Source organism: Cyrtonyx montezumae, unplaced genomic scaffold (genome assembly GCF_038088225.1).
Source record: "Cyrtonyx montezumae isolate F1298 unplaced genomic scaffold, pur_monq_1.0 scaffold_1, whole genome shotgun sequence".
Classification (NCBI taxonomy): Eukaryota; Metazoa; Chordata; class Aves; order Galliformes; family Odontophoridae; genus Cyrtonyx; species Cyrtonyx montezumae.
In genome coordinates, this window is record NW_027071825.1 from 14,427,493 (window position 1) to 14,452,256 (window position 24,764).

The window sequence follows — 24,764 nt, forward strand, 5'->3', positions numbered from 1 at the left end:
AGCATCCAGGGGCGGTCAGCTACCAGGATGGAAAGCCCGGGTCACAGCTCTCACCCATGAACGCTCCCAAACCCAGGTTGCTGAGGTGTCACACCTCATTAGCAGCAGAACACCCAACTACACACACAGACTTTTGTTTGGAAACCAGCAGCGCTGGCATCATTCCCTTCATGACATGGTACCAGGGCAGGTTCTTCTCCACGTTTCTCCACAGCCAGGCTCAAGACTCAGGAGAAAATTTCTTACAGAAAGCATCTCTTCAAAGTGCCAGTATCACCTTCATGCCTGTACCAACGCTTCAGTTCACAGCAACTGTCTGAGCCCCACTTCAAAGGCAAGAAACTTCTGACTTAAAACAGAATGACAGCCCCTAGGAAGCACTGCAGCTTGCCAGGTGTGTATGTATAAATCTAAACTCAAACAGAAGAGATATAATTACTGCTCATGGCTTTAAGTACACTTAGGATGCCATCAGACGTTTAGAGACTGCTTTTCCAAGGAGCCAGAACATACCACCCCTTCAAACATACTCCTTGTAGCTCCACTTGAAGCTGCACAGTCTCTGTGACACCATCTCTACGTCACCGGTGTACACAGACTACCTGCACAACTGCAGGGAGGGGCAGGGTCCAGCCCGGACAGCAGACCTCTGCCTCTCTTCACTCCAGAGCTTCCTAATATTCCTTTTAAATCTCACTCCACAAAGCTGCTGCACGTAAAAAAATCCAAACTGCAAACACTCACTGCCTGACATGCCAAGTGCTTATTCACAATGCCTGAAAGCATTTAAAATAAGAGCATTACCAAAAAACGTAATATTTCAGTCCCTTCCATTCAAAGCACTGTGCCTGCTCCCAGGAGGCAGCCCGAGTAGCTCAAAGCAAGACGGGGAAAGCACAGGAAACAGAAGTTGTGACCAAGTTTAAGGAAATACGCAACATGAGAACACCGAACTACCAAGAGCACCACCTTTCCCATCTGAAACAGAATCATTTTTCATGACTGCACCCAACAATTTCAGTGGTGTAAAAGAACTGTACAGCCTTTGTTATTTGTTCACAGTAAAAATGTTAAGCTGCCACATTTCCATAGTCTCGAGTGGGAGAATAGGATTAAAACAATACCATCAAGAAAACAGTGAGGGCTATGAAAAAGCAGTGCTCGTAGCACCAGACACAAAGCCCTCCTTCTGGATGGCTTAGGACCAGATGCACAGCAAGCTGACCTCTACAGCTCTTCATTTTAGTAATTAAAATGAATCTGCACCTGTGATGCAAAGTTAACCCAGGAACCAGAACGCTCCAGGGTTAAGCACATTTGTTACTTTACACACAAAGAAACACTGTCAAAACACAGCTACTTTTCAAAGCTATCATAGTTTGAGAGGGCTGAACATCTGCCATTCACCTCTTAGCGCCTGGTGCACCTTTTCAGATTAATCAAGTGCTCACATAGAACCTAAGAGTGGCAAAAGCTTAACCATTGGCCAGCCAGACCACAGGGTTTGGATTATTACCAGGATAATAATTATTTCTTTTTAACCTTCCTTTGTACAGTATCAACCGTCACACAGTTGTCAGGAATTCAGTTCAAGTCTTTAGCTGCTTTGTCATCACATAACATCCAGAGAAGCAAAGCACAGAGTCATGAAAGAAAATCAAGAAGAGGCTGTGCCAGGGGCACGGCTGATCTTTTCAAAGCAAGTCTGGAGGTCTTTAGCAATAGTTGCACCAACACCCAAACTGCTTTTCACCAAATGTTTGCATTCTCACTTAAGTCCTCCCTATTGCACATTGCAGCCAACTGCATATATTAAAGCCACACTAAAGATTAACTTCTTTGACTTCTTTTTAAGATTAAAGATTGTCATGAAGGTGAGTCTTGTGATGAAGTATGAAGGTAACTGCCGTTCCATGGACTGCATTCCAGTTCTCCATATGTGGAGAAGTACACGTGTGTCAGATTGCAGCAATATCCACAAGGCTGTAAGTGTTTTTGGAAAACAGTTTATTTGGGAATTACATAGTATTTTCAATTCTCCAAAATACATTTTACTAGATCCCTACAAAAGAAATCTGAATAAGTACAATAATATGAAATTAAGTTTGTTGCAACAGTCATTAAATATTTACTTCCACTAATATATACATACAAAACGCCACACAATTAGCTTTTTTACCCTTGGAATGTGTGCTGCATTCCAGCAGTTATGCTCAAATATCCATATCCTCCAGTTCCACAACATGAAGACTCAATATTAACACTTTGTACATCCTTTATTATAGGCAAAAATCTTTTTTTTTTGTTGTTAATAGAAATTAAAGAAACCTTCAGCAACTTCACAGCTGCGGCAGCTTGTCTACTGGAGTATCAAACTTGAAATCTGCTGGGAAGAGGTCAGGAGCTCGAGGATAGATGAGCCTGTACGACTGCCGGATTGTAACGTCAGCCACACCAGCAATGTCACCAATTTCTAAGACAAAAAGCAGACAAATGAATAACATCTTCATTTTTTGCCATTTCACCTGAAGAAAACAGCACATCCTTGTTCGATCTCTGCTGCGTGCCATTGGAACAGCAGCTTCCAAGTCTACAGAAAACATGAGTTCTCTTTTAAGAAGTAAGATGTTAAAGAAAGTTTTACCTTTTTGTGTCCTTTTCTCTGCAGAAGCTTGTGATGCCATATAAATAGCTGCAGCTGCAACAGAAATAGGGCTTCTCCCAGGAACCAAATCTAATTCCACAGCCTTACGGGCAATGTGTGTTGCTGCCATCTGTACTTGTTTGGGAAGACCCAGATTTGAACAGAATCTTGACATGAAGTCTCCCGTTGTAATCAGATCGACACTGGTTTCAAGAGCTTTCAGAATAAGTTTAAAACACCGACCTATTTCCTTCTTTGAAATCCTGGACACCGCACATATTTCTAAACAAAGAGGAAAAAATAAACTTCACATTTGACAGCATTTTCTGCCCAGAAATATCTGAATTTGATGCGAAGGTTAACATCAGAAAAGCAGGCCAATGTGACAAAGGCCACGACAGCACAAGCCTTGCACATAAACGATTCTGAAGTTTCATTAAAGTCAATTCAAACTTTTCATGAGGAGCTGAAAAATACAGATTGCTTACTAAGGAAGATTTGATACTCTATGTCAAAGATGTATCCTCATCAGGGAGAAGACGCACATACTGCAGAGCTGCTGGCTCAAATGCAGTTAGAAGAGTCCCTGTTTTCATCAGGGCAAGCAGTATCTTAAATCTCACCAACACTCAGAACCAATCTCAAATACCAATTTTTAAATATATTATCACCAAGAACCACATGGCTCAGAGCCTACTCACATTATCAATGTGGTACATTTTTCCTAGACTCCACCTGTCCTCCCCAGGCCCAAGCACGGTGGGCTTCAGCAGCAAACAACCAACTTAGCAAAGCCCAGGAATTAGAAAACCAACTTCCTATAATAACAATAACCACACACTCTACAGAAAATTTAATCTGTACCACTGAAAGCTTACCTTTAAAAGTTCTTGGAACACCTTCTTGCCTACAGGCTATATAGAGACAAGCAGAAGCAATAGCATCATTACTCCTTCCCTTCAGGCTCTTCTGCTCATACACTTGTTTGAATAAATTATTTGTTCGATCCTTCAAAGCAGGAAGAATAAATTTAATTAACTCTAAGCCATTTAATTAGCAGCAATATCAAAAATTCATGTGCCCATTATATTATGCTAAGTCAATGCTAGAACAATTTAAGGCAGAGACATGAACTTACAACTATATTTCTGGGGAGGTTGATTCTGTCTGCCATGTTCGTAATTTCTTTGAAGGCATTCATCATTGCACGATCAGAGCTGCTCATCGTTCTACGATTTTGATACTTTGAATTCCCAAATTCATCAAAACTTGCCGCACCTGTGCCCTGAAAAAAAAACACCTGCCAATAAACACAGTCAACTTTCTCCTCATTTCAAGAACAAACATATTCCAGCTTTACAAACCCTAATTCAAGGCAACAGATTACAGCAACTGTGCAAGTACACGTGACTGAAGTAAATCATACAACCCAAACATCATCTCTATATTCTGCACAAGTCTCAAAACAGCAACTGTTTCCAAGAATCACCAATTACCTGAGGATTTTTCTTTCCTAATATAAGAGATTAAAGAATGAAATACGAATAACACGTAGCCGACACGTGTCTTCAATAAGCCCAATACCAATGCTCAGGTCCAAGATTAAGTTTTATGCAATCATTATGTCAACTAGGATACACCTGCATCATGGCAGATATAGCCAATTCAAAACAACAACTACACTCACAATCTCATGGCCAACTGGAAACCAAATGTTATAGTGATAACTCAAAAATGGAAATAACAGCATAGGCAGAAAGAATATCCAAACCAATGACCAATTCAAAACTAATTTGATGCTATGCCTGCTAGGAGTAGCAAGTTAGCTGAAGCAATACGTAAAAATCCACACATCATGCACTTACAATAAATCCTAAGGCCTCTTAAAGGAAAACCCTGAGGTCATATCCACCTCATAACTTGATGGCTACCTCTGTTGTTGAGATTCACATCCCTGGCATGCAGGCTTTGGTACTGCTGTGAAGACCCAGGACCCTGGCACAGAAACCCCTCTCACAAGTTTCCCTATAGTCTGGCTCTTTGAACAGGCCTTCTACGGCAGACACTAGATCCTAAGACTGTCCTTGGCTTTTTTCCTACTCCTTCCAGCACTGGTACCAGTGAAAGAACCACCTAGAAACAAGCCTGGCACTAACACAGCAAAGAAAGCCCTGAAGGCAGACTTAAGTGACTTGACAGGATGAATCCCTCCAACTACTCCAATGCTGCCAGTAAGTCTTAGAGGGAAACAAAGAGCAAGAAAGCACAAAAGACTTCAGGCCACACAGCTTTACAAACATACCTTCAGTTAAAACCTATTCTAGAACAACATTCCTTACCTGAGATAAATACTTCTCAGGTCAAAAGGCTCCTTCATGGTGATTGCTCATATCCCCGCTGCCTGTGATGTTCCCTGCAGCATTCATGTGTATTGTGGCTTCCTGCACTATGCTCAAATACTTAGAGAAGTGCTATTTCCTCAAAATCTTGTAGATGCCAGAGAAATGACCACAAAGGCCCATCATTTCTGGCAGCAGATTCCCAGACCTCACACTAGGTTATCCCTTCTTTTCCAGGGAACGCATTCCCCTTCACCTCTGGCATTTTATTTTCCCTGGTCCACCATACAGATCACCTGAAAGAGTTATTTTACTGTTCAGTAATTTTCTTCTACATCTCCTCGTTTTCCACTTCCTTACTGGTTACTTTTTCATTTGAATGTTTGTTTACATGCATCAAACTACCAACACAGCTACACACATGTACTGTGTTAGCCAGAGGATTTCACTGCTGGCACCTTCCAACAGTGACCCCAATATACAATAGCTCACAACTATAAAAGGGTTGGAAAATACTCTTCCATTTCAACTGCTTAAGTTAAACCACAGTTCTCCTGCATTTGCTATTTAAATGCATCATCTCTACTTTCCTTCCAGATCATTCAATTGAGGGACAATACTTTGTTGGCTTCAGTTCTTCAAAGCCATGTTAGGAAATATCTTTCCCTGCATGGAAGGAAACAGAAGCCCAATAGTTTCAATTGAAATCTAATTGGTTTTAAGAACTACATATCTTTTGGCTGTGGCCTTCATGAGTTACTTGATCGCAATCTTTAGCACTTCAGCAAGAAACATCAAAGTCAGAAGTTTCACCTTTTCAGCTTTCAAAGAGAGGAAAAATCATGATGTACTCCTTTACATTCCTGTTCTGAAAACTGCTTCAAAGATAGCTAGAGTCACAATACACAGTGCAGTAAATAACAGCGATCTCTGAAGGAACTTAATGGAGGGTAGATGTTGGCATCCAACAGATTTGCACCCTAGTATATCCTCCCCTTTAAGAGCAGAAGGAAGAAATATCACCATCACTGCTGACCTGAGGCTACCCACAGCACCAAGGAATGCACCCTTACAACGCAGGAGGCTTGCCCAATACAACCCGCTCATTATGTGGTCTGGAGCTAACCATGGATCCTTTCTTCTTTTACATTCATCTCGCCACTACTTGTCAATGCAGCACTTTCAAATACAGGCCACACAGTCTGACAACACCCAGCTTCCTTTCAGAGCCATCTGATCAAAGGACAGAAATTCTATACTAAAAGAATACATTTGTTTCCTGTTCAACCAACCTACATTCTCTAGTCACTACAAAAAGGAATAAATTAACAACAAACCATAACAAAAGACATTTCCCACAAGATGTGTGGCAGAACTGCAAGTCTTCTTTCAGATTCCAAGAAAATACACTGGTCTGTAAGCTCACTTGTTTCTCCTGAATTTTGCATGAAATAAGCACAAAAGTTTGACGTTTGAGTCACAATTAGTGCCAGACCTCACCATGCCTCCAGTTGATCGGCACTGTCATCAAGTGAGTCGCAGCACAGTACCTACTTGCAGAGAGATACAGTTCTGTGTCAACATCCTCCTGAAGAATGCAAGCCACTTCCACCATAGCTAACTATGTCATTAACTTCCTCTTCACAGATCAAGCTTTTTTCTAACGCAGACTTTTACTGCCTCATACAGATGGGTCTCCTAAGTACTAGGACCAATTAGGAATTATTCTCTTTGCATGGGCAAAACAACCTCTCTTTGGCTACCAGCAGATAAACAACATATTTCTGCAGCAGAAAGGAGTCCCAAAAACAGTACCTCCCGGTTTCAAAGAGGAAACTGTGAGAAGCCATTTTGCAAAGCAGAACTGACCTGACCCTTTCTTTCACTATGTAAAGCTCTGTTTTAAATGGCAAGTGGTTCAGAGTCTGCTCACTTCTGTGAATGTAGGCACCTTCTGTGATAGTCTGTGAAAATAATCCATCTTCACTCCTGGATTTTCCACAGCACAGGTTTTGTTGTTGTTGTTGCAGCCAGCATTTTAGCTTGTTTGTTTAAATGATCCTACTACCAGCAGCTCTCCCTCAAGCAGAAAGGAGCTTCCTGTCCAACAGGAAAGGGATCTCAGACATACAGATCTGAAGTTCCCTCCAGGCCATCTTGGCAATTGTTATTAACCAAGAAAATATAATCCTATCCTGCTTCACTGTCTAGAATTCACGAAGGCTGTTCCTTATTCTTTCGGATACTACTTATCTTCCTCATGACTACACCAATCTACCATCTGTTCTCATCAATTTTTGTGCCTAACTATCGTCGGCACTGGCTTCAGACACTGCTCAAGACACTGGCTAATCTCTTGGTTCGGTTATTTTTGCTGCAGAACTCAAGTCCTTTGCACATCAGTAGAAAATTCCTTCAGAACATTCTGATAAAGGCACTCTCTTTCTTACTAACAGCTAAGGAAAAGGGCAGCTCCCAACATTCACAACATCCAGAGCCCCCACTCAGTGGCAACACAAACACAGGAACTCTTGTCCAGAACACATCCTGGTTTGTCACAAACAACTTCCTGCAGAAAATAACGTATGTTCTTTGGTTCATTCCCTTGCAAGTGTAATACCTACAATAGGACAAGTAGTCCCTTGAAATTCTCCCTGGTAGTTCTAGTATTTGGACATTTCCACTCACAGCTCTCATCAGCTGTGCCTCACTGACAATCCTGCAGCCCAAATTCCCTATACAGCACTCAGCTACAGCAGTCCTGTCTATTCAGGGACATTCTGGTTAACAGTAAAGCTATTATAGTCAAGGAATCTTTATCCCTGAAAATTTGTTTTTCTTTGAAAAACAAGCTTTTCATATATTTTCTTTAGGTCTTTAATTCTCTGATTAGGGCTACTATCCCTCTTATTCTAAATAAAAAACTTCAAATGGGAAGAGTGTTAATAGGTCACGTCAGAATTTGTATCCGGCTGAACGGTACTTCTTGCTGGAACTACATTTTTATTCTCCAACATGCAGGTTCTAGAAGAGCTGAAAATGTCATCCTACTTAAGAATCAAACTGAGTTCCCAGAAATAAACACAGTATTCACACAGTTCCAAAATGAAACAACAGCATGAATTTGGAATAAGTTGTCCATTTCCCTATTTATAAAGGTGCATTTCTGATCTTTTATCATAGCTTACCAAATCTGTGACAGAAATCTAAGTCCCGAGAATTACAACCCTTCTGGACCCATTAAGTTATCACCAGAACTCCAACAACTTCTAAAGCACTGCTTCACAGATCTACTTAGCAATGCCTATTTGTTTAATGAAGCAGAGCAGAAATTTGTTTGAAGGGAAACCCAGTATAACTCATTGTAAAACCTGTCTGGAAAGCAACAATGCTCAACTCAAAGTAGTCCAAAAGACAAGCATCCAGATGGACTTCTTTATTTATTTTGTTTAACTAACAGCTACAAGTTGAGCTGCTCCTGTCAGCTTTCACTAATGGTCTTCCTCTCTTTGAGGAATTCCTAGCTGAGAAGTACGGTGGCACACTGTCATGTGCATATCCATACATGTTTAGGTATGCCTACTTCTTTACATTTCATGGAGGACCATTTTCTGTTAGGTTTCACGGAAAAGAGGACTAGAATCATTCATTAAAACCACTAAAGGCTCTCTAAGCATCCACATGATTGCTGTCACTTAACTGCTGGGTGTTAAGCACAGATCTATTTTTTTTTTCCTAGGAACGTAGGAAATTCACTAAGTTACTGAAAGATATCCCAAACTTCAAATTGTTTTTAAAAACAAACTGTATTCCTTGGGTAATGATTAAATAATACACATTTCCAATTTTAATGGCTGAAGACCATCCCTCTGTTTAGCAGGAAACTGAAACTAACACTTTCTTAAAAATGAAGTGGAAATACTGCACTGAAAACAGGCTACTGATTTCATTAAGTTACTGTGAAAGATATCAGATGACAATTGTAAAAATCAGACAGCATGAAACAGTCAGGAAATCCACAAATATGAATTTGAATCCTGCAGCAGAAAATATAACGAAGTATAACAAAAGCATATCTGGGTCACCGTTTCATAACAGGGAGGGCATTTGTGTTATTAATCTTGCTTTCTCTTCCTCGTTAACATCTGACACGGCTGTATCACAAAACAGCAAGCCAAACAGACACTGAATAGTTTCTTCTGGAATACTTACACCACAGAAGAATTCCATGTTATTTTCACATAACATTCACTAACAGAGCAGACAACATGCATGCAGCTCTCCATGTCCCCAGTATTAATCTCATTTAGACATTATTACAAAAAAAGCTATATCACGTTCCATATCAAAGAGCAGCAACTAACCCCACAGCACTGCAAACTTCCCTCTGGTCAGAAAGTTCAGTACTTTCTTGCTGTGAGACAGAAACAGCCACATTTTACAGATTACTGAAATGCAAGAGTTCAGTTTCGACTAAATCTCTTTGTAAACACATACTCTGAATAGTTTCCCTATGGACACACAAATACATAGAATGCCCAAGCTTAGCAGCATTTAATATTTTAAATATTACCTTTCCAATCATTGTACTCAGGTCACCATCGCTTAACAAAGGATTCTGGGTATCCCCAACTCGAGATGGGTCTTTTGTTGCTTTATCATTGCTGAAAGTTCTCCACTCCGACCCTACATCTATGACACGATCACCTGTGGTTACAGAAAGCAATAGTATGTATCAACATAACAGTGTTTCAGAAACTGTTTCAAAATAAGTTAAACTGCTGAGCTCTCAGTTATAAAACGCACGTTGTTACCAAGTGTAAACAGGATTAACTGCAGGTCAACATACCAACATTCTTAGGCTTTTCAATCTAAGTAGAAAGCAATAACAGGAGCTGCAGAGAAAATTTAAAAACCTAGATAAATGCATCCAGAAAACAGAGTTGCAGCCATCCTTAAAGAATATCATAGGTTATTCAATACATGAAGAAGGAGCTCAAAGATGTCCATAAACATTCTGAGTGCTTAGACAAATGAGTAAGTTACCTTACCTTTGACACTTGATGAAAGCACTCATGAATTAACCATCATGCACAACCTCGTCAGTAGCACATCACTTCCACGACTGAGCTCCAGGTCCTTGGTACTTGGAAAATGAACATGCCACCCTCTAAATCACCACAGCAACATTTCACAGCTCTGTTTTGTTCCTTAAGGGATTCCTGACCCTGCCCAATTCCACTTTTTCTGTTTAATAAAAATCAACACAAAATACAAGCATACAACTAACTCCTTCTCAAACTCGCTCTGCCTCTGGAATTAAACCTGGTAGAGTTTAAACACTAGTTCAGAGCAAACAGAAAAAGCACTAATGCCAATGTCCCTTAACGAAAAAGACTTTCCTTGAGGGTCCTCTCAAATTCACCTAAATGTTTCCAGCAGCATCTATTCAGATTGAGAAACATCTCTAACCAACACCAATGCAGGCAAAAAATCTGCAGTAATCACAATGACACAAATAACAATAAATAAATTAATATATAAATAGCTCTGTTCGTAGTGCAGCTCATTGTATTCACAGGTCTGGTAAAACCAGCACCTCAAACGTGTTGTCTCCACAGCAATACTACACTACTACAGAATTTTTAGGAAAATGGGTAGAGAAAAGCACTAGGAAAAAACAAAAACAGTTCTGTGCAGAGTATCAGAAGCCAGTTATAACTGTCACCTCAGCTTTGCTAACCCCAAGGGAAAATTCATTACCTTCATCAATGTTTAAATGCTGTGAGGCAACATTTGCAAAAATAAATAGCACTGACAACAAGAAAAAAATTCTGGCATAGAAGTCCAAGTATGAAACAATAGAGGCTGGTTGAACCTCATAAAAACGTAAGCAGACAGACAAAAGCACTCTCCAAATAACAATAACATGAAACACAAAGCTGGAAAAAAATACAGAAGCAGTACACATAGTGGTGTAACTGCAAAATTACTTGTGGAAAAAAATCTGAATGAGGAACTTCATTCTTAACACACGATGATGCAAGGAACACGTCTGAAACCAAAAAGGGGAAATGAATCCAAGAAATCACCTCAACCTAAAAAGAACAAATTTAGGACAGAAGGGTCTCACTACTATTCAGCCAACATGCTCATAGCTATGCTCCATCTTTACTTAATGCTCTAACGAAGGCTGAGGGAGTGGAGGTCGAAGTATCAAAGGTTAGAAGACTAAGAATACCACAAAGAGAGCACAGACCCATTCTTCCTGCTAGAGGCTTGTGCCTTGCAAGCTTTAATTAGCAGACAGCGTGCTCCTCTGGCTCCTGGACTCCCTGTAAATATTTGATTCAGTAATGTGCCTTCTATGGTCTAGCAGCGACTTTACTTTAAGACAAACCCCCAATACTGTTTACAGCATCTAAAAAAAGCAAAATGTACTTAAAATTCTGGCATGGTATAAATAGAATACTGAGCACAGGGCAATGATGTAATACTTTTTCCACACAAGTAGGAATGACCTCAGTGACTCACTCAAGGATCTGCCTCTTGTGAGTTATGAACCATTCCTGCTCTAACAAAAAAGTGTTATATCACTGCCTGCTTTGGCAAACATATTACAAACAGAGAACTGAGACTACTATTTCAGAGTGAAAAAAGATTAAGTAGAACAAATCTCTGAATATAAAGCATTTGTGAAATTAAGATGCAGTATGTAAACACCTTCATGCTGCCAAGAAATCTGCTATTGCAAGAAAACAGTTTTCTGTATATTCTGTGTTTTACATACAGAGGTCCAAGGAATCACATTCCACCTTTCAAAAGCCTTTCATAAAACGTGTCACAAGCTAGAAATAACAACAAAACTGGAACAAACAGGCTAAATGTTTCCATAGATGGAAGACATTCAACTACAAGCAGCTAATTATTCTACCCCACACACAAAAGAAAGAGTGGCACTACGTATTTTTTAACTTTCCAAAATACAAAATCCACTTTAGAACTGTTGCTTAGTATGTATGCAATGAAGCCCCACCTGGAAGCAACAGAAACAAAACCTTAAATACTGAAGTCAGCTTTACAAAAAGCAGTGCCACATAGTAGCACTCAGCGAATCAGCTTTGAACACTGGTTGCTAAGTTATCATTTCAAGCTCTAAACTGCATGCCCTGGCTCACATCCCATAGACGTGCTCTCCCAAATCACCTGGAAAACGTACCTGAGTGGCAAACAGCAGAGCAACCAAAGCTCCCAAGGAACACTACCTAAAATCCCTGCTTTCTCCCACTGTTACTACAGAGGTCTGGCAACTGTATCCAGTTGTGATAAGCACAGGAACAGTTGCACATTCTCTTCACTACTTTCTTTTGATGCCATCTTTTTGAACAGAAATAAACTTCACAAGATATTAGACATATTTTTAATTTAAATCAAACAGATGAGTTCATCCCTTTCTGCTCCGAAGCAGTGAGGCAAAACACAGTTTACAGGACCAAATATTTACAGAAATCCACGTCCAGCATGAAGCATCTTCATGAACACTAAGTCTTCCTTCGCTGTACTGTTTCATTCACAAACCCTTCTCACAGTATAACCAGTCTTTAAAACACAGCCTAATTGACTAATACGTGAACTGCAGTGGAAGTACACACAACAAACCTCAGTGACTACAGTTACGTACCGTCTAAAAATGGAAAACTGCTGTTATTCAGAACAGAAGACCTCAGACCAAAGTTACTTTTCTTCAGAACTGACAAATGTGGAGAAGCACAAGAGTAAACTCAGCTCAGTATCAAAAATCAAAATGCAGTTTTCAACAGTTTTCAGTAATTAGCCTAGCATGTCTATAGAACATAAATTATGCATATTTATTTCACCCCAAAAATAGGAAGTGGTTTATCAAAGGAAAGCACTCTTATTTGACAAGCTCTGCATTCACAATTATACATTTTCAGAAAAATAATACTAGCTACTTCAAGTGGAGTGTGCTGCTGAAATGTTTGTGATACATGCATACTTTATTCTCTATTTGCATTTTTATTATGCTGTATATATATAGTTGCAAACTGAGGCGACTTAATCAAAACAATTGGACAGACTTCAAGCCTCAAATAACATTCCAAGACTGGCACAAGTTTTTGTAAGGGGAGCTATAATGTTCAGTGTACACTGAATCATGTTCTGTGTATGAACAACCAATATTTTAATCTCAAAATAAACAGCAAAATAGTGTTTATTTGCAATTTTAAATACCAAATACCTACACTTCCTAACGTTTGTTTCATCCCGACCTAAGGAATCTGCTGCCACCTAGTGAGCACATACATGGAAACACTACATTGAACAAGCTCAAGAATGTACGTATAGTTTTAATTAATTTCAGCCAACTCCTATTACTCAGAGTACTGAGGTGCTGAGACAAATTACAATGGACAACCCAGGTAGAAAACTACAAGCCAAGGAGAGTTATGAAGCCATAACTGCACAGAACCAGGCTGAGCTGAGCCTTCCTTTCAAACTAAATGGTCCTCGTTCACTCATATTGAGAATACACCCACTCACCTGTCCATACATCACTTTTGTCACCTTCTGCTGCACTTGCTTCAACAAGTCTGAGTATTTTTTGTACCGAGGAGCCTGGAGTTGGACACCTTACTCCAAATGTGTACATAGAAACACTAGGTTGGAAAGGACCTACAAGATCATCTAGCCCAACCATCCTATCACCATCTACCCACTAAGCTACTAAACCATATCCCTTAGCACCTCCTCTAGATGCTTCTTCAACAGCTACAGGGGCAGTGACTCCACCACTTCCCTAGGCATGCCATTCTAGCATCTGACCACAATTCCATATCCAATCTAAAACACTCTTGCACATTCTGTTTATTCATGTATTTGGAGCTGATTTGGCCCAGTTCCATGGCCAATGAGGCAAAGGGGCCCAAAGATACGTGCCCCAGGAAAGAGGGAACAGAAAAAGGGGAAAAAGTAGGGAGATGGGCCTAAAAACAAAACAGCAGCAATGAGCTAAGGGAGAAAACTAATTTACTAAATATGATGTCGGAATGTGACATAACAATAAAATATATTATAACTGGAATTGAAACTAATAAATCAAATAATATGAGACTGTCCAAAAACTCTTACTCTAATGTTGAAGATGAGATGGCTAGGGAGCATGCAACACAGAGATGAGCAGTAAAAGGACAGTCTCACACCTTGCAAGAAGTTTTATCTTTCCTTCTAAATGAAAAATGGAAATGGAACAGTCAAAGACTTCTGGAAAATGTAGTTCTTTTCTTCTGAGAACTGGGTACCCGGAAATATCACCAATCCACAGAACTGAAACATTAAGTCTCTCTGCATGTGCACTACATGATGTAACAATGTGGAACACTGATAACAAAAGTCATAAAACCATGATACTTATGCACTGCCCAACAGTTATACTCCAGTTTTCAGCAAGCAAAATTACTTTCCTTGAGCTCAAATGTATAACTTAAACGTACTAGATTTATTAAAACATTAAGAATAATTGTTGAGAATAAACAAAACCAAACCCTAATCTACAGTCACAACTTCCTCTACACAGTTCCCACAGAACCTTTGATTAGGTACACAATCCTTTGATTGGCTTTGGGTATCAACACGGTATCATCAGAAAAACATCTCCCAAATATTTGATGATTCAGAATATTGAAGTACTCTTCATATTGGCTCTAAACCATCTTCGGTTTCCAGCCTAGGATCTACAAACTGCAAAATCTTCCTCATCCTTTAGGAAATATGCTAAGAACAGTGACTGGGAAGCCTTGTCAAAACTGCCAGGGCTTCTGCTCCTCTTGTCTTAGCAAAGACTAAATGATGCCAGTTGTGTCATGGCTGCATTACTCAGTACTCACATCACCACTCAGGCTAGTGGATGGACAACATGTTTACCACAGCCTTATGTCATTTGGGAACCAGGCATCCTGAGCAATTCACATCCAGAAGACAAATACAGGCATTTGTAGAAACTTCGTCTGTTTCCAGCAGATACAGAACTGAAATGGGTCAGACTTAAGACAGAAACTATTAAAAGTGCTGACTGAAAAAAGCTTATGGATGACTCTTCTCAAACAAGAAACTGCCTGTGTAAAATCAGTGCCCAGGAACACTCATGCATTCAACCACTCAAAGTTTCTGTAAGTTATAAGCATACCTTATAAGTAGCTTTTCCATGGATGAATTTTACTCACAAGCACAAACTTTTGTCAAGCACTTTCTAGAACTCTGGACAACAAGCATAAAATCAGTAACTAGCTTTAAGGTGCTAATATACATCCATATATAAAGCTTTCTGTCCATTTCATTAACATCTAAAATTTCCAATTAAAAATATTAAGTGTAAAATGTTGACAGTACTTACAGAAAGAGGGAACAATCAATATACATAAAGATAAGGAAAGGTTTTTCACCATTTGAAGGTTTAAAGGTATTATAACAGCCACAAAAGCACACTACTTGATCAGAAGTACTTTCTTCACTTACAGGATACTACCAAAAATAAGAAAATAAATAAATAAATAAATTGGATTATTTCAGAAAAGAAGCATTTATGTAGAGGCAATTGTTTTGCTCCAATGACAGACACTGTAATGGTCTCAGTAATGGAGTGACCAACAGATGCAATTAGGAAGTCCACTCCTAGTTATTTGGTATATCATAATCAAAAAAATATCTGTGGTAAAAGTTAAATCTTGTCTATACCACATAGACCATACTTGAATTTGAGACCAGACATTTAGATTTCAAACATTTCAGAAATATTAGCAACTAAATAAAGCAATAGAAATTTGTAGCAGCCATACCTCTGAGCACAAACTATGGAATGTTTTCCCAAAAACTCTTACAGGTTTATACAGGAGATGGAACAAACAACTGCATGCCATTCATAACCTTACCTAATCCCCTCTTGTTGCAAACTTTTCCCGTTTGCCTTTGCCCCCCTTTTCAGCTACAAAACCTCTAAATGCAATGTCAGTCATAATACTAGTAACATTGATTTCATCACACACTCCCAGAAAAGATAACTGTCAAACTTTGGAATCACTGTACCAGCTACTTTAACCACTAACACACAAGCATTTTAAAATAATAATAATAATAATAATAATAATAATAATAATAATAATAATAATAATAATAATAAAGCTTTTCCTCAAAATACATGTTTTAGTAATTAGCCATAGCAAAGGAAAGAAAAAAAAAAAATCACATGGAAATACCACAGCAAGCTTTGTAAAAAATTCCTGGATCTCATTTCAGTCATATTGAACAAAAATACTGGCCAAGTTGTACCACTACATACTTCAGAGCAGTAAAACACACCCACACGCAGCATGTTCCATTCTGCCACTCAGGTACACAAGCAGTGCTCTGCAGATGCCAAAAGCACTGTATTTTTAAATGTAACTGTGACGACAATTTGGCTACAGAGTACACAGTCTTGCACATTCTTCTACTGTTCTAATGGCTCCCCTCCAGCAGGGCAAATCTCATCAAATTTCAACCCACCCCAAAACAGATTACGAGTAGGACTTGCACACACCAGCTACACCTCTGTAAGCTCAGAAAAATCAGAACACAAATCTGTGACTTCATTGTGTAGAAAGAAGTGAAATCCTACTCTTAATAGGAACGCATCGTGCAACTTGCAACAAATGCATACAAGTTCAATCAATTGGAAACAAAACGCTGTCTACACTTCATACATCCAAGAAAACATTGCTTTCTCCCTACATTGCTAGAAAAAGAAACATGTAGGATCTGATTTTCACCTTCTCTAGATTTCCTAACAAAAGAAGGACTTCTGAATTATTCACACTGCTCTTTAGTCATGCACTCTTCAATTATTTACCTGCTAGTTTCCCAAACCAGCTGATGGATACTCTAGCTAATGAACGTTACACATGCAGAAAAACTCAATTACTGAAGGATGGTAAAACAAAACAAGAACAACTGACACAACAACAGTAGATGTGATAATATTTTAGTGATGAATCCATGCAACAGCCTTCTTAAAAATACTCTGCTTAGACAAAAAAAAAAAAAAAAAAGTTACCCTGGCAATAACATTGGCTCTAGAGAAGTCTAAATTCAATTTAAACACATTTTGAAAGTATAACATGATGGAAAGTCAGCATTAATATTCTAAGGATTTCGCTCAGAAACACTGAGCGAAATTCAACTAGTGAAATTTGTAAAGCCACTGATTCAGAAGAGATCAGACAGCAAACCTCTAAAGCAAGAACAGCTTGTGACTAAGGAAGAATATTCATGAAAGTGAGATTTCTGACAACCCCCAAGTTCCTAAAAATGAAACGTGCAAGCAAAGATTTCTCCCACTCTTCTGAACTATTGTTTATACTGATCAAGACAGACCTTTCCAAATTTCAGATCAATTACAGTTGTGCAAAGAGTTGAACACTGACCAAGTCACTTTAAACAATGGCCCAGGAGTTTTATACCATATTTTAAGAGGAAACACTGCTGTAGATATTTGCATTTTCAGACAGCAGATTTCACACAGTTTGTACATCTTTATCAGAAAGTACACAATTTAAATCAGCCCTCCTCTAACAAAACAAGTAATGGTGAGGGCTTTTCAGCACCCTATAAGGTTTCATCCTTCTAAACAAAATTGCTACCAGTTTTGTATCAATATTTTGGTTCCAACTGGTACCAAAATTTCAAACAAATTTTAGAAAATAAATTTAATGAAGTACGTGGAAGTTTGCTTTTTGCATCAAAAATGCATAGTCACCTGAATAAGTACCTTTATGACTTTATTAAACCCCCAGCTTTATGGTAACAGCTGTACAAAACCAGAGTAAAGCCAACATGAAATCATTACTGCCTGGGAGAAGAGGGCAATGCTGTCTGAAATATTTAGCACTATTGAATTAATCATCTCAATACATACACTCAAAACAGAATATTTCCTTTTAGTCACAACACATCCAAAACAATTAATAGAAATAAATGAGGTTTCAAAAATGAAAAAGGTTTATCACAAAAAGATGCATGAAAAGGAACAGAAAGCATGCTTTAAAACAATATGATTTTCTCTCCTATCTGAGTAAAGACAATGCCTAGAAGGCTTTTTTTTTTCCATTTAAAATATTCCACTATATTTATCAATACAGTTTAGCCTTTGGAAGTTGATGTCACATATACAATGGAGACCAAAAGAATTCAGGAGAAAAATCTTGTATTTATTTTGGGTTTTGTTAAAAGACTTAAGAAAAGTAATTAACAAAAGCAATTATTGGCAAGGATACAGAGAATCATCCTTCAGGACAAAAAATAACCTCAAACTAGTGGGAAACAGTGCTTGATCTGGCTTTGTTTATAAGGAAGCTATTTGCCTAAGGGCTTTTATTGAATTTCTTTTACTTTACTAACTGAAATAACAGATGTTAACGACAGAATACTGGACTAAGTAACAGAATATTCTAATTCAATATTACAAAATATTTCAACTTTTAAAACAAGTTTGTTTATTTTTTCTATAATACAAGAAGTTACAAGAAGAGGGGCTATTTTAAACAGAAAGCAAAGAGATCATAATACAATAAAACACTTCGGTACCAAGACAAAAAAAATTTAAGACTCAAATTACATTCCCATTTTGTGGAAGAAAATAAGTAAAAAAAACAAACAACAACAACAAAAAAAAACCAGAACAGATCTACATGCATAATTTAAGTTACACAGTAATTCACAATGATATGGAATCCACTTACCTACTACTAGCCCACACTCTGAACAAATCATATCACCAGCTCTGTAATCCTCCACTAAAATGGAATCTGGATGGTTTGGGCAAGTCACTCTTGGAAGAGCATCCAAACTGACAAAAGAAAAAAATTAAATCATTATTAACTTAATCGAGAAGGATGCATATCCCAAAGCATGAGTTCACTGCTGAAAAGAATTATTTACAGTGATCTAAAGGACTCATTATTAACCTAAAACACCTGAACATCTCAAATTCCAAAACATTTGCAATTTATCTCATCTCAGCAACATAAAAAGCTTCCAATGAGAACATACAAAACTTAAATATAGACAGGTCTCAGCGTAGTCCACCTTGCAGGCTACCACTATCTGAAGTTCCTGAAGAACTTAGTGGTGATTGTTTCAAGCTAATGGGAGTTTCTACTCATCGAACCAATATAATTTATCAAGTCCTCAATTCAGGAAGGAGTGGGCACACATTTATTTGAGAATATACAGTTTTGTCATTGTTTCTCAGAGATGAGAAAGAAAAAAAAACGCTCTTTAAGTTAGGCTAAAACTAGATGGTGTAAATTAAGCAATTCATTAGTTGTGAGGTCATAATGGAGAAACCATCAGCTCCTGAGAGCAACTGGCAACACCTGCTTCTGAGAATGGGGAACCATCCCTTGTACACCATTCATCTTCAGCAACTATGAAAAACATCCAGTAAAGCATTGTCACTATTTAACACGTGCATACACACAACAGCACTAGACCACAGCAACAACTAATCGCTTCTAACCAAACATTTTAACAGTAAATATCTCATTTAAACCAACAGTGACTGTCCAGTACCTCCATTAAAACACTTCTGCTTCAAAACTAGCATTACTTATGTTTACAATTCGAGGGTTTATATTCAACAGTCATTTTCTTTGAGCTAGAAAAGCAGTGATCACAATAAAACAAAACCTTGCGAGTACTTACAAAGACACCTACTAGTCCTTGAAATAGGGAACTATGCTGTTAAAAAGTCGAATTCTCCCAGTTCTCCCCTTTCTTACCAGCCCATTACTTCAACTTAATCTATTCGGTCCCACCTCACTTCTCACGTTTTAGATGTACCCGACGCGTCAAAACAAAATAAGCATAGTGTTGTAACGCGACGGCTGCTCAGGAGAACCCGTACGATTCAAACCCTAGATAAAAAAAACCACCAGCAGCATTAATCTTCACAACGTCTCGTGAGAACGCGCTCGCCTAAGACCTTCGGATGCAAATCACTGGAGATGGGACACGGCCCCGTGGCGGCCCTTCCTTCTCGCCGCCCCAGCGACTTCACGTGGCAGGCAGAAGTGTTGACAAAGCGCGGAGTGCGCGCATCTGACATTTGGCGTTACGCAAAACACCAGCGACACGTTTGGGGGGGGAATAAAAAACAAACAAGAAGCTCCAAAAAAAAATATATAAATATATAACGCTATCGGTATGCTACTGGAGACTTCTTCACAAATGACCACACAACAACCGTTCCTTCTACCCAACGTTTAATTCACCGACGCGGATGGAGGACAGCAGGCGGCACGGAGCGCGCGGGCCCAGCCGGCACCGAGCGCTGCGGCACAGAGCGCTGCGGAGGCGGCGGCGCGGCCCCGAGGTCGGGGCTCTGCCCCACGGCAGCCCATCTCCCGCCGCTCGGGGAGGCCCTCACCGCCGACCCCCCGCCGCGAGGCAGCTTCTAGACCCGGGAAGCCGGAGAGGGACGGCGGGCCGAGGCCGGGCGGGAGCGGCGATGGCCGCCGGTTCCTCACCGGGCGGCAGCAAGGGCCGACGCGGCCATTTTCTCTCCCGAACCGCAGACGCGGAGAGATGGCGGAAGCCGCGCCGTGCTCTCCTCGGCGGAATCATCCGTACGGGCCCCTGCGGAGCGCCGGGCCTCCCTTACCGGCTCGTGGACGCCATTTCGCTCCCTCCGGCGGCAGCGGCTGCGCGCGGTCAGGGGGCAACGCGGCGCACCTCTTTATATAGCGGCCGGGGGGCGGGGCCGCCGGCAGCTCGCGACGGGTCGCGTGAAGGGACAGGCGGCGCCGCGCGCGCTCGCCGCGAGCCCCGCCCCGCGCGGGGCACCTCGGGCTGCGCGCGCCCACGACGTGGCGGTTGGCGGCCAACTTCTGAGGCGTGGGTGTAGCGGCGCTCGGACCCCGCCGCTTTGCAGCGCGTCCCGGCCCCCGCGTCCCACGTGAAAAGATGTCGTACGCTGCCGGCAGCACGCCTCGTCCCGCTGCCTGCAGGGCTCCACGCGCGGAACAGCAGGACGAGCATTTCCAGAATTGCCGCTGCAAAAAAAAGGCGATGCACCGTACTTCTCTGTACGTTATTTCTTTGCTCCCTGTCCGCTGCCATACTTCGAGTGTTTTCCCCCCTAGACAAAAAAATAAAAACAAATAAACTGATGAGATTGCACTATTAGCAGTCTCAACAAACAAGTTATGGAAAATATGGTCATCCTGGAGTCGCTTAAAATGTAATCCAAAGTCATCTCTGCTGCCAGCGATGAAAGTCAGAATACGCTGCAGTTCTCACATTCACCACTCCGACAATCACTCCGTGGGTTCAGCCGCCTTTGTAAACACAGCAGCGCGTTAATGACAATAAGTCATCACATCTCACTTGTTTGTCTAAAGGTCCGCTGTAATTGTTTGTTGATTTAGCCAACGTTGGCTTTGTTAAAATATCAGATGTCAGTCAAATGCTTCACAGGAGCAAATGAAGGAAATAATGAACAGCCGGAGCAGCTGAACTGCGCTTGGGATAGCCACTCATTTCTGCAATGCATCTTACATGCCCTTACTTTAACGAACCGAAAAGATCAGCACCCAGACAAAACAGGAAAAAATAAAAGCAACTGTAAAGGTCCCGTAACATTAGTGAGGCTCTGGAGCTATGCAACTGCAAACATTTATCTCATCCGAACCTGTCCTTTATCCACTGAACTTGGAATAGTCGAAATTGAGCTCCACAGTATCACAGAGTCACAGCACGATATCAGGCCCATCTCCACGTTCCCACTAGATCTTAAGGGTTTGAAATAAGTTTGTTGTGAAGTTACCGATGGCTTTTGTGAACAAAAAAGAACAAAAAAGATTACAGGATAATTCACCTGATGGAGGTGTCCTTTCATTTTGCTTTGTAGATTCATCTATGTAAAAAACAAGAGGGTAGACAAAAATATTCTAGATTTTATAATTTTATTGAAGACTGAGTGCCTTCAGAACGGCACATGACTACCGTGAGAAAATTAAATACTGATTAACCCTTTAGATCTTGCCTATATAAATACTTTATTGATTTAACTCAATCACTTTACTTAAACTGATGCAACCTATGCACAGACAGATTAGATAGGTACATAGAAAGGCACTGTGGTTATCTTCTCTGAAACATAGGTAATTTTCCTCCACCTCATACCAAAAAAGTCTTAAAATACCTGTAACAATTATTTATTTCCCAGTTCTAGAACTCTTCATGTTTCAATAAGATAATGATACACGAATCCCACAGATTATTTCTGGAGGAAAAAAGCAAACAATTTTGAGAAGAATGAAACTAACCTTTGAGTTGCTTTACAAATATAGGTAAATCATTGTTTTAACTCCTCAGCAGGTGGCAGTACAAGGTTATTTACAATGTCATTTTAATTCTGTACTGTATTAAGTAATTTGTCCTTAAGTTTGCAATAAAAGCCCCAGTGTAAAATAATTATACCAGAGAGAAGAGTTAATTAAGAGAAAAATTAACAATTAAAAAAAAAAATCAAGCTTTCTGCTTCTTCCAGTTCTTCAGGATCACTTCAGCTGCATCCAGTGTGCTGTCTTTCTGCAACACAAGGAATATCATCATTACTGCGTGTATGGATTCTTTAAAACAGTAGTAGTCATATTTATATGATTCCAAATCAGTATTTGGTAGTGTCAACCTCTTAATATCCCAGTTGGTCACACTGTCATTAACAGTTATAGCTGCAAATCTACACTGCACAAAAAAATTCAATTCCTTGCAAATATTTATCAGATATATTTGTTAGAAAAATGAAACTTTTATCTTAAACTACTTATACAAATATTTGTTCTTATACAAATATTTGTCATTTACACAGTGATGCACTTGGCTGCTCTATACTGGACACTTGTTAGCATAGCTCCCCAATCTTTATATGTATAGGTGGAGTTATTAAAACTTCATGCAACCAAACTATGCTGACAACTACTTAAGCATAAACCCTCTGAATACAAGTAACCCACTGGCCAGCTGTGTGGCTTGGCTGCAACATGATGAATCATACAGGTGGTGTTTATGTCACGATGAGTGCTGTTCATCCTTGGCAAGCTACATTAACTATCAGCAAGTTTCATTCTGGTTGTTACTGGCTCCATTTGGATTGTTGTCTTTATAACTCATCCTAAGAACTGTAATAACATAAGCAGAAACTCCCATTCATTACTTGTCCAAGCTAAGGTACAGATTCTTATACAAAACAGAGTTGGCACATTTCATTATGCTGACTCTGTGACAGAGCAAGAGGAGAAACACCTTAAAGCACTCAGATTACCAAAGATTATGTATGCACTTGCTCCCACAGCATTTCTTTTCAAGAACAGATTCAGCAACAGGGTGAAACACCACAAAAAACATGTGAAAATCAGTTGCTCACAAAATCACAGATGTAACCTAATTCACAATTTCGGTTTTCTTTAAAAAATAGGTGTGATTGTTTCCTGTGTCTTCGTTTTCTTTTTTAGTTTGCAGTTTGCGTAAAACTTTGTATTTTCTGGTGAGCTAAACTTTAAGCCAACTTACTACTTTTGTTGCTGGAATCTGAACAGACATGCAGTACTTCATGCATATCATTTTACTACATCGTTCACATGGAAATTATTTCTTACTCTGATTTAAAGATCCACCTTAATTGATAAGCATACCTGTCTCATACATTTTCACTGTCATCACTGGTCAAGAATGCTTTTACAAATCAATATCTAAAAAATACATAAATCAAAAAGGCCTGACTACCCAGCCATGCCATCCATATTTGTGGTTTCAAGTCCCTGAGCAGAAAAGATAGTTGAAGCTACTTAATGCTGATTTTTATACCAAACTTAGTTTCTGTTGCTCAAACCATTCAATTCAGGCTGCAGGCAAAAATGTAGCAGTTAGTCTACTGCAGCTTTTGATATGGCATTGATTTTTCAGCCCTGAGTCTTCACAGGACACAGATTTACCTTAATGAAGCAAAAGCGTATATATTTGTCAAATTGCCTTTTTGTTTTAGGCCCACAGAATGCTGAAAGAGGAATTGCTGAGAGTTTCTGAAGAAATAAACAGAAATATTAGTTGATTATGATTATTAAAAACAGTTTTAAGTATGATTTTATTCAATTCTACCAATGTTCAAGGGAAATATACAAGGCTGGATTTTGTTTTGGCTAAATAAGCTTAAATAAATTTACGTTACTTTTCTTATACAAAACATTTCAATGTAATTTTCCACAACTAGCATTTAAGCAGAGAAAGAACAAGTGCTGGAACTTAACACAAGCCTGTAGTATACACTGTCAGTATGCATAGCAATATTTAAGCCACACCATTTCCAAAAGATAGCATAAATACCAAACTGTGTTTTGGATGCAGCATTTATACTACGTTATTTAATAAGCAAGGTTGCACTGCTTTGGATTTCAGTAGAACAGCATTTCTAAAACTAGAGTATAACTAGGACATCTTACCTTAGATGATATCATCCATCTGACAAATTTATAATCATAAGGGTCATTCTCATCTACATCAGAGAGATCCACATCTAAGAAAAAGAAATTGCATGATTTTTGGGACTCCAGTGGGAATGCATTCACCAAAAGCATTCCACTAATACTTCAGAATAAAGATGCTTCCTTTCATTAAAGAAATATAATTCAAATTATACTGTAACAACTAATAAGTACAAACTCAGGATATTA

The 24,764-nt window shown here is 39.4% G+C and overlaps 2 protein-coding genes across 4 annotated transcripts in view; both read right to left on the reverse strand.

The window, feature by feature from the left end:
- Window positions 1–1,990: 1,990 nt before the first annotated feature.
- Window positions 1,991–20,782, reverse strand: GTF2B (general transcription factor IIB). Its single transcript, XM_065741295.1, has 7 exons — window positions 20,696–20,782; window positions 18,774–18,880; window positions 9,557–9,690; window positions 3,783–3,929; window positions 3,523–3,652; window positions 2,645–2,926; window positions 1,991–2,473 (listed from the first exon to the last, which is right to left on the reverse strand). The coding sequence occupies exons 1-7, from the start codon at window positions 20,710–20,712 to the stop codon at window positions 2,340–2,342; spliced, it is 951 nt and encodes a 316-aa protein (XP_065597367.1). The 5' UTR covers window positions 20,713–20,782; the 3' UTR covers window positions 1,991–2,339.
- Window positions 20,783–22,560: 1,778 nt separating this feature from the next.
- KYAT3 (kynurenine aminotransferase 3) overlaps window positions 22,561–24,764 on the reverse strand; it is a 30,547-nt gene continuing 28,343 nt past the window's right edge. For all 3 annotated transcript variants that reach the window (XM_065741429.1, XM_065741422.1, XM_065741414.1), the window contains 3 exons: window positions 24,534–24,607; window positions 24,030–24,116; window positions 22,561–22,626 (listed from right to left, as the gene is read on the reverse strand). In XM_065741429.1, the coding sequence (XP_065597501.1) occupies window positions 22,564–22,626; window positions 24,030–24,116; window positions 24,534–24,607 (224 nt within the window). In that variant the 3' untranslated portion in view covers window positions 22,561–22,563. The remainder of the gene's footprint in view (window positions 22,627–24,029; window positions 24,117–24,533; window positions 24,608–24,764) is intronic.